General features: G+C 44.6%; 1 protein-coding gene across 1 annotated transcript in view; it reads left to right on the plus strand.

Annotated features, from left to right (window-relative positions):
* The first annotated feature begins 227 nt into the window (after positions 1–227).
* NFIB (nuclear factor I B) overlaps positions 228–16,071 on the plus strand; it is a 314,972-nt gene continuing 299,128 nt past the window's right edge. Inside the window, exon 1 of the mRNA XM_073572167.1 lies at positions 228–637. Coding sequence (XP_073428268.1) covers positions 620–637 — 18 coding nt within the window. The 5' untranslated portion in view covers positions 228–619. The remainder of the gene's footprint in view (positions 638–16,071) is intronic.

Below are 16,071 nucleotides of genomic sequence, written 5' to 3' on the forward strand. Positions count from 1 at the left end.
GGGAGGATGAAGGGGGAGTTGTAGGAGGAGGTGGGAGGGCAGTGACAGCTGGAGTGCAGAAGGGGGAGCCGGCAGAGTAGGGAGGAGAGGAGAAGGTGGGAAGGGTGAGTAGGGAGCCGCCGCCTTCCTGTCCAATCAGCAAGAGGTGGAACTCGTCCAAGTGCAGAGCGGAGTATGCTATGAGCTGCCTGATGTGCAGAGCAGAGCCAGACTGACAGGGGGGCCAGGGAGACACACAGGGGAAAGAGGAAAACCCTGCCAACAGCACTCACAGACCAGCCCAGCTCCAAAAAAACGGGATCAGCCTCTCCTGGACCGCGTTCAAGCCACCCTCCAGGAGTGCAGCACTGCAAGTACAGCCCTAGGCACACAGCACAGGCTGCCCTGCCTAACTTCACCAGCCTGCCCTCTGCCAAGACGTTCTGATTTTTCCGGCTCTGCGCTTCATTTCTTACACGTATTTCTATATAAAAAGCATCCTATGAAAAACAGAACACACAGCAGCCCCCATAAGCCTGGGCGTCAGATCTTGTAATAAACCCCCTGCCCCGGCCACAGACAGTCACTGCCACCTAAGACATGTGAAGCCACCGCGCCTGTGCTGGAGCCCTATAAGTTAATGCAGTACAGTGCAATGGTATGTGCCTTGGACGTTTCCATCCACGTGACGAGCGCTGTGCATAGTCGGGATGTGGGTGCTGCAGGAGCGCTGTGCATAGTGGGTGCTGCCATGCTCTGTGTGTGGGATGATGAGGAGGTGCCGCTTGTGCTTCTTGGCAGCCTGTGGATGTGGGTCACACGTCTCTGCCAGCAATCAGTGGCTGGAGCTGGCGTCCCAGTGCGCTGAGCTTGGCACCCGGCCCCATCCTGGCAGAGGACGCGGACCTGGCTGCACTCTACAGCAACCTGCTCGTGCACCCTCTTCATATCATTCCTAATGTAATAATGTTATGGCTGTTATTAGTATTGTTTCCTACGTGTGTGCATTGTAGTAGATTAGTGGGGCGGCTGTAGCCTGGTGTGACCCCCCAGTGTCCTCAGATGTGTTGGATGTCATGTCTAGGCTTTGGAGTTCCCTTGCTGTGGAGTGAAGGTGTGGCTTATTTCTGGGTGATACCTGCCATAAAGCCATAGCATTAATGATCAGCCTATGTATGGAGATTACTACTTGGCTCTAGTGTTCTGGACATCCCATAAGGCCGGTGTCAGTGCTCCATGTGTGCAGTGTGTGTGTGCTCGCCAGTCTGTGACCTGATCACACAGCTCCACACCTGTTAGGCACTCTGATGCTAAGTATTAATCTAGCGATATGTATATATGTGCTCCACTATCTGCCTACATTTTGTATAGACGTGATAATATTGAAAAATAGAATATATGATTTTGCTTGTCACCTTTATGTGCAAATGGCCAGGTCAGGTCATAATCTTTAATGGGGGTGGTTTATTGCTTTATTTTTCCTTACTGCCTTTTGTGATCTTTGTCCACCATGGTCTGTAATGCAATCGAACGCTCGTCTGACAGATCCGCAATGCTTTTGTTGGCTGGTTTATTACTAGCTAGAAAATCAAACTGTGGAATTCATTATACAGACAATATTGTATTCTTTGCTGTTGCCGCAGTGTACTTAAAAGACTGGGAATTTCAAAGTGAGGTGGAATGATATGGCCCCAGGGTGGGTGCAAATGCAAAAAGTCACCCCTAAGCTGTATGGCGATATTAGCAACTAACAGAAGATAGATTACTAATTAAAATATGGAGAAAGAAGACATCACCCTTATAACTGATCTGTGGGCACAGGGTCATTTCTGGCCGTGCCGGTGGGCAGCATGTGTGCTTGACCTAGCCTGGAGTTGGGAGTAGTTGAAACTCTCAGGTTGGAGAGGGTGGGCCACCAGGGCCAGCTCTTTACTTTGACACAAGGAGCTGAAGTGGCGTGATGTGAATTATTATTAGTGCACTGAACATGCCTGTCTACCCCCTCCCCCTCTCCTGCTGCTTGTAAAGGAGGCTGCCATTGAACTTGAGACAGGACAGACAAGATCTGCACTTTTTAAGTACAGTAGCAGGGGAGGAAAAGGCGCCAAAATGTGCAAGATTAACTCAAACAGTCCCAAAGTGATCTGCCTTGGGCGGCACTGACTGACAAGGCATGTACTGTTGTGAGGGCAGATGGATGACGCTGTACCTAGTCTTTAATAAGACTCTGTTCATACATAAATTGTAGCTGCTTGTCATAGAACTTCACATTGTGTAGAATAGGGGAAAGAATGGATCTCCTGTGCCCCTTTGTAATCAGGATACTGTAGTATAACAAACTTGTCTTCAATGATAGATTTCTAGACTAGTAATTGCATTGGCACCGCGTAAAAATGCAATGTGCATGATGGAAATGACGGAACTGCAGCACAGTGTTCAGGGCTCTACACCTTTGTGGTGTAGACGCAACCGATGTAAGTTTTACAGCCAATGTAGCAGGAAACAGCAATGCCTAGAGGACTAATGATGTCTTACGGGATGTTTGTCAAGATGATCAAATATAAGCAAAATAAGTTGAACTTGTAGTAGAAAAAATAAGAAATGAATAGCTTAAAAAAAAAAGGGGCAAATTCTTTGTATCAGTGCATTGAAGAGGTTGTCCACTACTTTAGCAATGATTTGAATAGGAGGCGTATGTGTAGTACTCTGCCACGGCCACTATCAGAGGCCAACTCCACAAGTGAGCATTTCCGTCTGGCGGCCACTGCCATCGAGAACAGCTGACCGGCAGAGGTGCCAGGTGTCGTACCCTGACAGATCAGACATTGATAACCTACCCCAACAATAGGTCATCGATGCTAATGTAGTGGACAGCCTCTTTAAGTAGTGAGGTATCTGCTTTGCATTTATACTTACTCAGGTAGCTTTTATTTTGAGGCCTTATGCAGAACTGCCTATACAGGGCTCTATGGTTGCACGTGGTATACCTGTGGTTCCATACAGGGGTACAGACACTCCATGTGCTGCTTCTTTACAATTCTTTATTTAGAGGTATTCTGCCCAGCTAAGCAAAATAATTCACATAGGTAATCCAGCAGAAAAGGCCTCTACATGCCTATATATGACATAGGACAGTAGGGCTCCATACATCTGTATGGATGTTGTATTATGGCTCCTTTTAGCTCTGGCATTGCATGCAGTAGGCCTTACTCTGCTAGCTTTACTTATTTAACAACTTGTAGCTCATGAGCTGTAAAGCCTGCTTGCATATGTAATATTCCAAATATGTGCTGCATTTTATCCAGAAATACTCCCACACAATCCATAGTCACACAGAAAAAAAACACTGCAAAGCAGATGTTCATACACGGAAAAAAAAACAGTTCAGGACTCGAGCGCAATATAAATGAACACTCTTTTTATAGATTAGTGGCATCAACATTGAGGACACGGTAAAAAAATGAGTATGGTTTGTATACCAGTGCAGAGTGCTTGTTGTGAATGTCCTGTGGTTTCAAAAATCCTCCCACTTATTCCCTGGTTCAGTCAATTACCCCATTCATCTGTGGGACAGGCTCAACCTAAGGGAATGTACCGAACTTCAGATTTCTAAATGGGCAGGAAATTTATAACACAGGCAGACTGCGCAGCAATGACAGTTACATTGTTAGCCTTGCCTTTTCTCAGTTGTGTTCGTAGGGAAAAAGTAGAACTTTATTATCTTCCATACATATGCCTGTCCCTGGATACAAAGTCATGTTATTGATTCCCTGTATTGACGGAACAAGTTCATAATGTTTGTAAACAAATAAGTACAGTTATTTCCTGTATATAGAAGTAAAAAAAAAAAGATTTTTATCAGAAATTATCTGATAATAATAGAGTGCGCTTAGGGAAAATAATAACTTCTAAAGACATAAAATACTTCACAAATACATAGCATATATGTTTATTTATACTTAGTATTGCTACTCCGCTAAACCATGGTACCATCCTCACATTGGGAACACACATTTTGATCCTGATAAACTACCTGATATTCAAGGCAATACTTTTTTGTAACAATATATCAACATTTTAGAGACCTCTCAGAAGCCAGAGAATTTTACATTAAAACATGTGAAAACTGTTATTATAGGGGTTCTCCGAGAGTAGAAAGAAAAGGTAAAAGGAAATGTCATTACAAGTAAATTCATAAATATTTGTAATTAGCAAATCAAAATCATTTTGTCTAAAGCGGTAATCACCATAGATTAAATAATGGCCACTGTCTTGTGACTAGAACACATGCCAGTGAGCATGTGCAGCGATGGTTTCGCTTTCTCCCTTCATAAGTAGGAAGATGTGCTCCCAGTGGATATTACCGTGTTTCCCCGAAAGTAAGACCCTGTCTTACATTAATTTTACCCCAAAAAGTCCCACCCTGTCTTACTTTCGGGGGAGGTCTTACCATTAGCCGAAAAAAAATGACAATTTCTTTTTAACCAATAAATTAACATTTATTAACATGCTGTTATACCCCATAACAGTGCCGTATCCCACTGCACACAGCCCCACACCCCATAACAGTGCCGTATCCCACTGCACACAGCCCCACACCCCATAACAGTGCCGTATCCCACTGCACACAGCCCCACACCCCATAACAGTGCCGTATCCCACTGCACACAGCCCCACACCCCATAACAGTGCCGTATCCCACTGCACACAGCCCCATACCCTATACAGTACATGTTTCCCTACTTGGTTTTTAAATGCTGGACGTTTTCCTCTGCGGTGCGGCTGTGGGTGCGGAAGGCCTGTGCTGCAGGGAACGCTGTGCCAATCAGCAGGGAAACAGCGGTGACGTGGGGCTGGGGCGGCCAATTACAGCCCGAGCTGCTGGACCAATCAGTGCTCGAGCCGGGGGCCGGCGGTGACGTGGGGAACAGAGGCGGCCAATGAGCTGTTGAGCTGGGCGGATTGCGGGGTTAACACGGCGAGTTAACCCCATGAGCGCTGGACCCGCCCAGCTGCACCTGAGGACACCTCTGGAGCCTGGGGACCCAATGGGGGACAGCGGCGGCCCAAAGGTAAGGGCCTTACATTTCACAGCGGCCCACAACCCTGCCTTACATTCGGGGGAGGCCTTATTTCTGTCAGTGGAACATGGCGGTGGTCATTTTAATTCCATAGTGATTAACTCCCTAGGAAAAATGATTGTGATTTCCTAATTAAAAGTATGTCAGAATGTACAGTATTCATAATACCATTTCTTTTAGTTATCTAATGGTTTTCTGTTCACACAGAACCCCTTTAAATGGGCTGTCTATTACTTTGAAAAGCTTTCTCAATGGGAACAGAGTTCTTAAATACAAAGTAAAAAATACAAACCAGTCTGCAGACTGGTGCCATGACACGTTAGATGAGTATTAGGGTATGTTCCCACGGTCAGTAAACGCTGTGGGTTGGACGCTGCATACATCCACAGCGGCCAGATGTTACAGCATAGTGTATGGGACTTCGGCTTCCCTGCATAAACGGACCGCAGCATGTCTATTTATCTTATTTATGCCTACTTGGGGCAGACACCCAGATGCAGACTACTACGTCTTGGTGTTCACCTCCAGTAGGTGTACAGACATGAAAACGATGCATGTCAGAGCGCACGTTCGCTCTGCCGACACCATTATAGCCTATGGCACAGTTGGCGCATACATCCGAATTCCGTTTTGCGGGGAATTCGATCATAAGCTCTGACGGGTCCACTGAATGGATGCCTGAACACAATGTGAAAGCAGCCCAAGAAGATAGGGGAAGACACAATAGGTAAAAAGGACTTGTGATGTATAGTCCAGCCATCATTATAATAAATAGGGCATTCCAAATACTGCTATATGATCCGGTCATCATCCAGGATCTGTCTGAGTACAGTTACTAAGTGCTATTGGGTGCATGAAGACGGATGAATAGGAGGGACCAGATTCTGAGGAAAATGCAGAAAAAGGGAAAAAAGAAGAGTTAGATTAGCGAAGTGAGGTGATAGGCTTGTCTAAAGGAATGTGTTTTAAAGCTGGGTATTAATCGGATCGTCCGGTGTAGTGCATAAAAGTGGGGCAGCACAAGAAACGTTAGACTTTGACTAAAGGGCCTTAACTTCATACACTCATAAGTCTATATGTACAGGAACCTATTTAAACAGTTTTTACTTTCATAGATTACTTCTTCTTACTATGCTGAGAAACTGTTCTTCACATTTCAGTATAAAAGGACAGGTCTTTGTTACCTCATCCTATTCTGGTGCATACAATATTATGAGTGCCAATGTTATTTTATCTCCGTATAGGTTGTTTTGTATCAAGAAATCAGCTGCTAATTTAAATGTGAAGGATAGAAATCAGAGCGCCACCTACTCTTCTCTTAGGAACTTTCACCAGACTCTACTGTCCTTCCATTCTGTTGAAGGAATGTTATATTAAGTCATGCTTTATATAAGAGGGTTTTTTTAATCCAGTAGTGCAGATGGATAACTAAATGTTTTAATCAAGGTAAGTGCTTATTATGCAGGAGACCGAGGCATCATTGGGACAGAAATGAGCTGGCTATGTGAATTCTTATGTATATCTCTTTTGAATCAGTCACCCCACTTTTATGTTTTATACATGGCTGTCTTTACTATTGTGTGACGTGAATGACACCACAGGAAACCCTGATATTTATTTTGTGAGATGTGCTACTCTATGCTGTTTCTGTTTGAATGATTCATTAAAGCATGGCCTCTTGGTGGAGCTAAATATGGATCAGTTTCAGCATTGCTTGCAATGTGCACAGCCAACAACTATTTACTTAGTGAAAGTTGTTTAGGCTGGTATTAATAAGCTTAGTAATTGCAGGTTATGCGAGCCACCTCTCTTTGGCCTATAAAATAACTACTCTTTATACGCTATAGGAAATGATTGAATAATGTCCTGTACTGCTGATAAGAATGTCAAAATGTGGCTCAAAGATGTTCTTTTGCCCTTGTGCATTAATGTAACGGGAGTGATTGTTAAGCTGTGTATACATATTGTAGTATACAGAACTGGTGAAACATCATTTTCTCGTGGCTTTTTTGTACCAGTTAAATGTAGCCCATTCTTTGTTCTTTTGTACAGTAGCTTTTACCTTAACCCTACTCTGTCAGCAAGACCTTCATCACAGTGAATGAATGGATGCTCTTACATAGATATTCTGCTTATCTTAGGTTTCTTCTTGACATAAAGGGGCATGTAAGGTACTTATAAACCTTTTTTTCTGCATAAAAGAGATAATTTTGCATCTTCTAATAGTAATGCTAAACACTGGGTTGTATTGTCATCCCTGGTACAAGGGTAATGTGACATTATTTCATGGAGCTTAGTATTTTGCCTAACTCGTAAAGTGAAACAGTCACATTTCAGTGACTTTGACCTTAATAAAGCATAGAAATCTAGGCATCATGGATGCAAATATGTCAAAATATATAATATTATTATTATTATTATTGTGAAAATTAACTGAAAGGGTTATTATCTGAAACATTTGTGGCATATGGAAAGCATAATTCATAAATGATCAGCGATGGTTCGGTTTCCAGGACTTCAGCCTATTGGGAGAATGAACATCTTTTGTGCCCTGAAATTTAGAGACCATGCATGTAACTTCATGTGTGTTGCTGAAACAGTAAACTCCTGAAGTACCATACTGGGGTCAGAAGACCCCCATTCTGTCAATATAGCTCACCCACACAATAGATCACTAGAACTTAGCCAATAATGTCTGTGCCTATGAGCCACTTCTTTCTGACATGAAAAAGTAAGCAGAGACAAGCATGTCTGTGGCCAGGTGATCAGACACAGCACAGAAAAGCATCAGCAGTCAAATGTGGCCTCTGGGGCACAAGTTGTGCACACCTGCTAATGATTGTGGAAATCATATAAAATGATAGTATCACATTATCTTGGAATTATAGGGCTTGGGACAAAATTATACATCACTCTATGTGACTGCAGACTGACGAATTGTGACAGATTTACCGATGTAAGCGGGCACTCATATGACCACACCTATACAATTTCCATACTTGTGGTCACATACCAACTAGACTTTTCCAGCTAGTCTCAATTCACTTCTGTTGAAAGAAATTGAATGTGTCTAGTGGGCACTGCAGGTATGCAAATAGTATATATACGTTCACATGACCACTTGTCTAAACTATGGATACCGGGGAATGGTTGCATTGTTCTACACTGGATGGATTGCATAGAATGTTTGGATAAATGTGCTGCTTTCTGTAATCACATATAGTCAAGACTCCATGCTGAAACTGCACTGGCATCATGAGTCATGAGTTGTGCTTTTTAGAAACTGCCCATACAACCTAGGATGACATTGATACAAGCCCTTGGTATTGGAACTACTACCCATTAATGCATTTACGGCTGTGATTTGCTAATGTACTTCTGTAATGTAAACTTTTGTGTGATTCCTACATTTTGACAGTGCCTTCCTATCTTGTAATGTATACTTCCTTTGCTAATTATTTGGACTGTGCTGTATTTTGATACAACAGTAATGGTAGGGGTCTGCAATTTATGTGTGTTTCTAGGTTAGTGGTTTGGCAATGCATGGTAGCTGTGAGTTAAGAAATGTATGTGATGAAATACAATATCAATGGGGAATAAAGAGAAGCTGACAAAAAAATGGAAAGTCTGTAGCTACTCCAACACTGCACCAGCCCCCTCCATCCGAATCCCCTTTCTTTCTCTCAGTTTTTATTTTTGGCATAGAGACAAGCCCTACCTCCAAAGTCAGAGTTACTCTTCTTGGATTGAACTGTACTTTCCCCTTCCCACTCCCTCTCGAATATGAGAGCTGTGTTGCAGCTCTGTCACTAAAGCTTAGCTGATTTTTTTTAAACAGTTCTGCAATCAGTCTTTAACTCTTTGGCTACCGCAGGCTTACATTTAATTAATCAATCAACACTACATTATCAAGAATTAGAAACTGTCCAGCTACAATTATTGTCAACCAAAGGCACCTCCAGTCATCTATTTAGAATATGTATTCTTTAAATTAAAGGTGTTTTCTGGGCTGAGAATAGACGTCTGCAGTCACTGTGACTGCAGAATGCTGAATCATGACAGTGTGTTTTACGATTCCCCTTTATTTCATGTGCGAGTGGGCAGTCACTTAACCACATGTATGAGATGTACCTACTTGTGGTGCCTTGCTGACTAGACACCCCAAAACTTCTCTCAATGTGTAGACTTTTCTTCTCTTCCAGGAAAGCACCTTCAAATGGAATCTGTCAGCAGGATTTCACATCCCAAACTATTTATATGTGCATGTAGCTTTTTAAAGACAAGTACAGCAATACCTTTACATGGCAAATCCGATCCCCCATTACTGAGAAATCAGTGCTCAAAGGGATATGAAAATGAAGCTGAAGAACTATAGGTATATCTGAAGCCTCTGTCACTCCAGCTTTAATGCCCATTTCCTACTGTTTGACTGACAGCTCCTTTGCCTTAAGTCACACAGCTGGGCCGGGGAGTAGAGCTGGAGTGACAGAGGTTTCAGACCTAGCTCTTCAGCCTATTAATGACAGCAATTCAAACAGTGATTTCTCCATAATGAGGGACCAAACTGGCCATGTAAAAGTATGGCTAAACTTGTCCTAGCTACATGTGCATATACATAGTTTGGGGAGCGGGAGTGAAATCCTGCTGACAGATTCCCTTTAGTACAAATCCTCTGTGTTACTTTTTCCTGTGTTCAAGACTATTTTCAGCCAGCATGTCACAGTGAGGTCATGACCAATGATGTATTGGGCTGCATGGATTGTTACTATAGTGGCTCAGCAGGCTGAGGAAGGGGGCGCTAAAAGGAAAATCAAAGATGTTTGAAAATATGCATGAACAGCTCACAGATTTGTACTTATTTCATTCCTTCATACCATGACCCACTCCTGCATAGTATGGTATCATGAACCACATGACCTATACCTTTTGTTCGGTTCACTCTATAAAGACTCTTAATCTGTCATGGTATATAGAGGCAACAGCCTAATTGCATCTACTCAGGAGAACCAATAGGTCTCCAGATAATTGAGGTTTCAATGGAAGAATGGCCTGATTGTGGGCCATATCTGAATTTTGTTTCTCATCTTTGAACTCACCAAGTTCAAATTTTATTGTTTCTATTTGTGACGTACTGACTCCTTGGCTTTTAGTCAGGCAGTATATGTCAGTATGTCCTTTTTACCTCTATAGGTTTTCAAATATTTTCTGGTGCCATACTAATTCTGGATTTTACTAAACTAGCTATTATGCCGTAAATCCTACGAAGAGTCCGTAATTCTACCTTCTATAGATGCGTACTTTACCTGCGTTTTGCATTGAACTTTGCAAACCCATTTTATTTCCAGTGGAAGGGGGAGTGCAGTGACTGGGTTAATGGAGGAATGCAGAAAAATCCAAGCTGCCTTGTCCCTATATAAACTGTGTTTGAAAGGCACAAGAGAATTCCAGCAGCTGGCTGATTTTGTTCTCAGTCCCACCCCACTCTACTTAATCCACTGGGCCTAGTTTGAGCGCTCCTTAATGAGGACAGCTCTGAGGTTAAAAGTCAGCGTTTCACGGTCGACTTGACATGACTTACCTTCTTCTGACTGATTTTGATTTCTTCTGAGTTACAATCACACACTAATCAAGAATTGGAACAGCAGACAAGTTAAGAAACCCAAACAGGCAATGGCCCTAAATATGCACTTTTTTCTTTATTTAGACTTTGCTTTTTGGCTGTCAGACCTCGATCCATGTACAGTTCACACCAGCTGGAACGCTGTTGTGTAAAGGGAAATGTCAGTGTTTTCATTAACCCTAGCTAGCACGTCGTTCACTGGCACTTATATTAACGGCATGGCTATACTAGAGTTCTTGGCAGTACATTATAGGAGGCACCATCTAGAGCTATCCAATGGAATCTGTGGTCCAAATCAGCCTTTCATGCCTGGAACTAATAGCATGAATGGAAAAAAAAGGAAATACATTATGGTGAGGCTCCACATTTTAGTAACTTTAGAATCTGATAGAGAAATGAACAAGTAACACGTTCATAATATAATGCTGGTCCCTATGTTGGCCACTCAAACCTATTAGCAGTTTTGCAGGTTAGATAGTCAAGGTCCAGACTGTAGTACAAAAAGTTCTTAGACTCAGAAAAACTTACTGTCTAAGAACTTTTTGTTCGAAACGCGTTCAGTCTCTTTGTCGCAACCTTCCCTCCGGTTCACCAGTCGGGTTTTGTACTTTGTATACTACTCTTCATGTTTTATGGAAACCCAAATAAACGTCTTGGATTTTATCTTTCTGAGCTGGACCGTTTTCCTTTTCATTTCTACTTACTGTCTAACAGAATCGTGGTCCATGCTGGAAAGCAACTCTGGATTATAAAGAGTGAGCTGAACACTTTTTTCTTCCTTGTACAGACTGTAGTCTACACTGAAATACAAAGAGTTATAGTTTGAGTCATTGCCACCGCCCCAAAAATATAGCATTTTACAAAGGTATTTGCTATAAAATATGAAAATTGCCAGAAAAAAAATGCATTTTACAGAAGTATAACAAAAAGGCCACCTAAAATACTTGTAAAATAACTTTATGAAAAGGCTTGTATTTTTTGCTATTCAAAATTTCAGGAAAAAATTGTGCATGTGAAGGATGCCATAATGTGGTTTTCCACCACTTTGGTACTGGTGATTTATCCTTTGGATAGGTCAGTATGAGATTGGAGTCTATCCCGACACCACCACCAATCAGCTATGCTCAGCCTAATGCATATACTTGAGGAGCTGAATTACACAGTCCCCTCAATTGCTTAGTGGTCACTGCTGGGTACCAAATGGAGTAGGAGCTGATCTGCAGGACCCAGCAGTACACCGTTTACATCCGACCTCTGCCGGAGCTGGTAACACCAGATTGGTGGAGGTGCCAGGTGTTAGGCCCTCACCGATCTGAGATTGTTGACTCATCCAAGGAATAGGACAAGAACATCAAAGTGGTGGAAAACACCTTTTAAAGCACCACTCTAGCTTTTTTTTTCTACTGCAGTGGTAGCACTAATGTAAGTTCCCTGTCCCTAGTAATATAATTACCAGCCTCCATCTGTTCTCACTGCCATCCAGAAATAGTGGAAATGTAGTTAATGGAATTGGTGTGAAGTACTCCCAGTACTGAGTTACACTGGAGTCCCTCCTGACAGATGTTCCCATGAACTTTACTTGTACGGCAGACAGCTGTAGCCTGCTTCGGGGACTCCTTGCTTCTGAGTCCCTGCTCACTATCAATGTTGCTGTTGTGCCCCTAAGTCTGAGATGGAAGTAGCGCTTTTACAGCCTGCTACTCCTCCGGTGTCTGCTGCAGGACCATTAGTGTCCATACAACCTCGGGGACCGGGCCCCGGCCTTGCACTTAGAACTTCTAGGCAGGATTCTCTCCTAACCCACGTCCTCTGTTCCCTTTTACTCCTACGTTCCGTACTAGTCTTTCCTTCTTATAGAAGATCAGGTTTCTGTTCAATGTCTTTCTCTTTCTTTCCTTTCCTGTGCCAGCAGACCCAGGTCACTGAGATCTGCTGCAGCACCTCCTTCCTCCATCCCTCTCCCAGGGATCCTCGCTCCGACTCTCTCACTGACTGACTGAACTCTCTCCAAATCCTAAACCTTCCCGCTCTTTTATGTATTCTAACTCCACCCGCCTCCCAGCACATTTCGTGTTCCAAGCAGGGAGCCTCCAAAGGTGCTCTGCTACACTCCAAGCAGGGAGCCGCAATGTGGCTTTGCTGAACTACTGTGTTGTGTGGGATGCAAGTGTTGGAGCGTGGTCAGGAGCCTCCAACTTACCTGGATGGTGGGGCACCACACCTCAGGAGGAGGTGCAGTACCTCTGTGGCAACTGAATCCTCAGGGGCACCACACTCCCCCCTGTTAAACACAGCACGTCCGCGGGCTGCAAGTTAAACAAAGTTGATAATACAGGAACATACAAAATTTTTGTAGTGCTGAATAAACATGTCTTATACTAAACTTCCCAATGTGAGAGGCACGGTTTCTTGAACGTTACAAACAAGTGAACTAACTATCTAAATTTAAAGTTATGCTACCTAATTTAAAGTGCTATTGAAGCAACTCAATATCAATTCACATTTTCTAGTAACACATTTTCTTTCTGTCACTGTGCACATTCTCTTACTTTCCTACATGACAACCGCAGGTGTCTGGTTCATCACCTGTAACTTCAATTCTTTATTCACATTCAAGGGGTTTGTACTTCAAAATTTCTTTAGTATACCATTTACTATATTTCTACGTTTGTAAAACGTTCACTCTACTCCTTTCTCAATTATACCCTATAAAATCTGTCATTAAACATTATCACTTTCTAGCTTCTTTTTTTTTTTTTTTCAAAAATATGTTAACCATTATCAACAAGTGCAAAGAGTAGACACCGGTCTGGCCAACCTGTCTGGAAATGTCCCTATGATGAGGTAATTCTTCCTTCAGGAAGACAGTCCTATGTAAAACCAAGAGAGAGCACCTAAAGAGGTGCAAACTATGTACAAATTGCAGTTCTGGATCATTCAGTGTTCATGATCTCCACAGTTCAAGTGTGAAGGCTGCCAATAAAACTGGGCAACAACTGGAAAAAACTAAACCATGATGATCACAATAGAAAACAAAAGGCACAACGGTGCAAATACCCTCCTGGGTAACGAGAGTTATTTTTGCTTGAGATTGCTAGTGGTGGTCTCCTCCTGGGATTTCTGGAGACTGGTTACTGGAACTGCTTCCAGGGGAGAAGCTTTGGGTGTCTTCCTCTTGTTGCTGGCTGCTTGCCATTTGCAGGTACTCTGCCTCCCAAAGGGTGAGATAGGGTCTGGTCGGGGTAATTGAGAGGGCCATAGAAATGTCAACTGCCTGCGGGGACGGCATATCCGCTACCACCGATGGTACTTCGGCTGCTGTTGGCGACTCAGCCGGCGTTGACGCTGGTACCTCGGAGTCCGATTCTTCTGTGTCCATTGGGACCTCAGCTAGCGGCACCGCAGTCTGGGGTCGCAGGCGGAGGTCAATTGGGCCATTCCTATTCGTTGGTCCCGCTCCTAACACCAGGGTCAAGTCCGGAGCGGTAATCATACCTTGCGCCCCTGCTGAGGTTCCGGTCCCGGTACCTGGTAGTGGACAGCGGCAGCCGCAACTCCCGGAGTTGCCGATGGGGTAGATCGCAGCTGGATTCGGGCAGGGGCAAGGCCGGTTTCTGCCAGAGCCGTTGGTGGAGTCCTGCGCAACCGCGCCCGGTCCAGATCGGGACACAGTCCCGGCCCTCCATTCTGCTCCGGAACCCTCATATACCTCCTCCGGACACGGCTCATCCAATGGCAGTATCTGCCTTGAGGTAGTGGCGGGCGCTGGAGAGGGTGCCTCAGCGGTCGTATACTCCGCAGGGGCGGCCTGGGGGCGAGTGACTTCTCCCCCCGTTCTTCTGACTTCTTTTCTCCTTCCATCATGGCGTTCTTCTTCCTGTCTGGGCTCTTTTCCCGCCACTGGCTTCTGCTCCTCCTTCTGGGGGCGGCGTCTTCTTCCAACTCCTCCATACCAAGCCAGTATACGAACCCCTCGGGGGGTGGGCCATGTCGCCGTTGCATAGTAATTCAGGCAGGGGAGGCCCAGGACAGTTCGCAGTCTTTTCTTAGGATCTCACATGTTATCACACCCTTCTTCACCACACCAGCGGAAATTTTTAGAGTTCATTTTACAGTCTATTAAATTGGGTCTTCTGCACATTTTCAAAAACTTTAAGTCTTAGGCACACAGAACCCGATTGCATCGGGTCTCGTCATCCTGTTCGTGACGCCAAGTTTGGGTCCCCCTCCCAGGGCTGTGGGGTACTCGGTACCGGGCCGGTGTCAGTGGGATGTGTCACAGCGGCAGTGACCCGGTCCGTGGCCCTGGGCGCCCAAGTAATAGGGAGATTGAAATGGTGGAAATGTAGTTAATGGAATGAATAGTTTGTGACGCCACCTGTGGTGCTCGGCAAGTGAGATGTTAAGCCGACGCTGCATGCAGATCCTCTGGGACTGGTGGTGTGTTGCAGCCGAGATGGTGAAGCTCCCCACAGGTGGAGCTGTAGTCCCAGGGCAGTGTAGATGTAGGGGTAGAGGAGAGGCGCAGGCAGTGTAGAAGCTGGTACCCAGATGTAGCGGTACGGGGTGTGTTGGCGCAGGAATAAATGGAGGACACCAGGGCTTGTTGTTCCAAAGCTTTACTCAGTCTGTAGTACACACAGGTGCCGGCCTCCGTGCTGTGTCCTCCGAGTCAGGGACTCAGTCGACCTCCAGTCAAGATAGGATGCTCCTTTCCAACACTCCGCCAACATGTGCCTTTCTGAACGTCTCCTCTTATAGCACCTTTGGTGTGAAGTACTCCCAGTACTAAGTTACACTGGAGTCCCTCCTGACAGATGTTCCCATGAACTTTCAATGTACGGCAGACAGCTGTAGCCTGCTTCGGGGACGCCTTGCTCCTGAGTCCCGGCTCACTATCAATGTTGCTGTTGTGCCCCCAAGTCTGAGATGGAAGTAGCGCATTTACAGCCTGCTACTCCTCCGGTGTCTGCTGCAGGTCCATTAGTGTCCATATAACCTCGGGGACCGGGCCCCGGCCTTGCGCTTAGAACTTCTAGGCAGGGTTTTCTCCTAACCCACGTCCTCTGTTCCCTTTTACTCCTACGTTCTGTACTAGTCTTTCCTTCTTATAGAAGATCAGTTCAATGTCTTTCTCTTTCTTTCCTTTCCCGTGCCAGCAGACCCAGGTCACTGAGATCTGCTGCAGCACCTCCTTCCTCCATCCCTCTCCCAGGGATCCTCTCTCTGACTCTCTCACTGACTGACTGAACTCTCTACAAATCCTAAACCTTCCCGCTCTTTTATGTATTCTAACTCCACCCGCCTCCCAGCACGTTTCGTGTTCCAAGCAGGGAGCCTCCAAAGGTGCTCTGCTACACTCCAAGCAGGGAGTCGCAATGTGGCTTTGCT

This window comes from Dendrobates tinctorius, unplaced genomic scaffold, assembly GCF_039654945.1.
Source record: "Dendrobates tinctorius isolate UK_male_01 unplaced genomic scaffold, ASM3965494v1 ptg000031l, whole genome shotgun sequence".
Classification (NCBI taxonomy): Eukaryota; Metazoa; Chordata; class Amphibia; order Anura; family Dendrobatidae; genus Dendrobates; species Dendrobates tinctorius.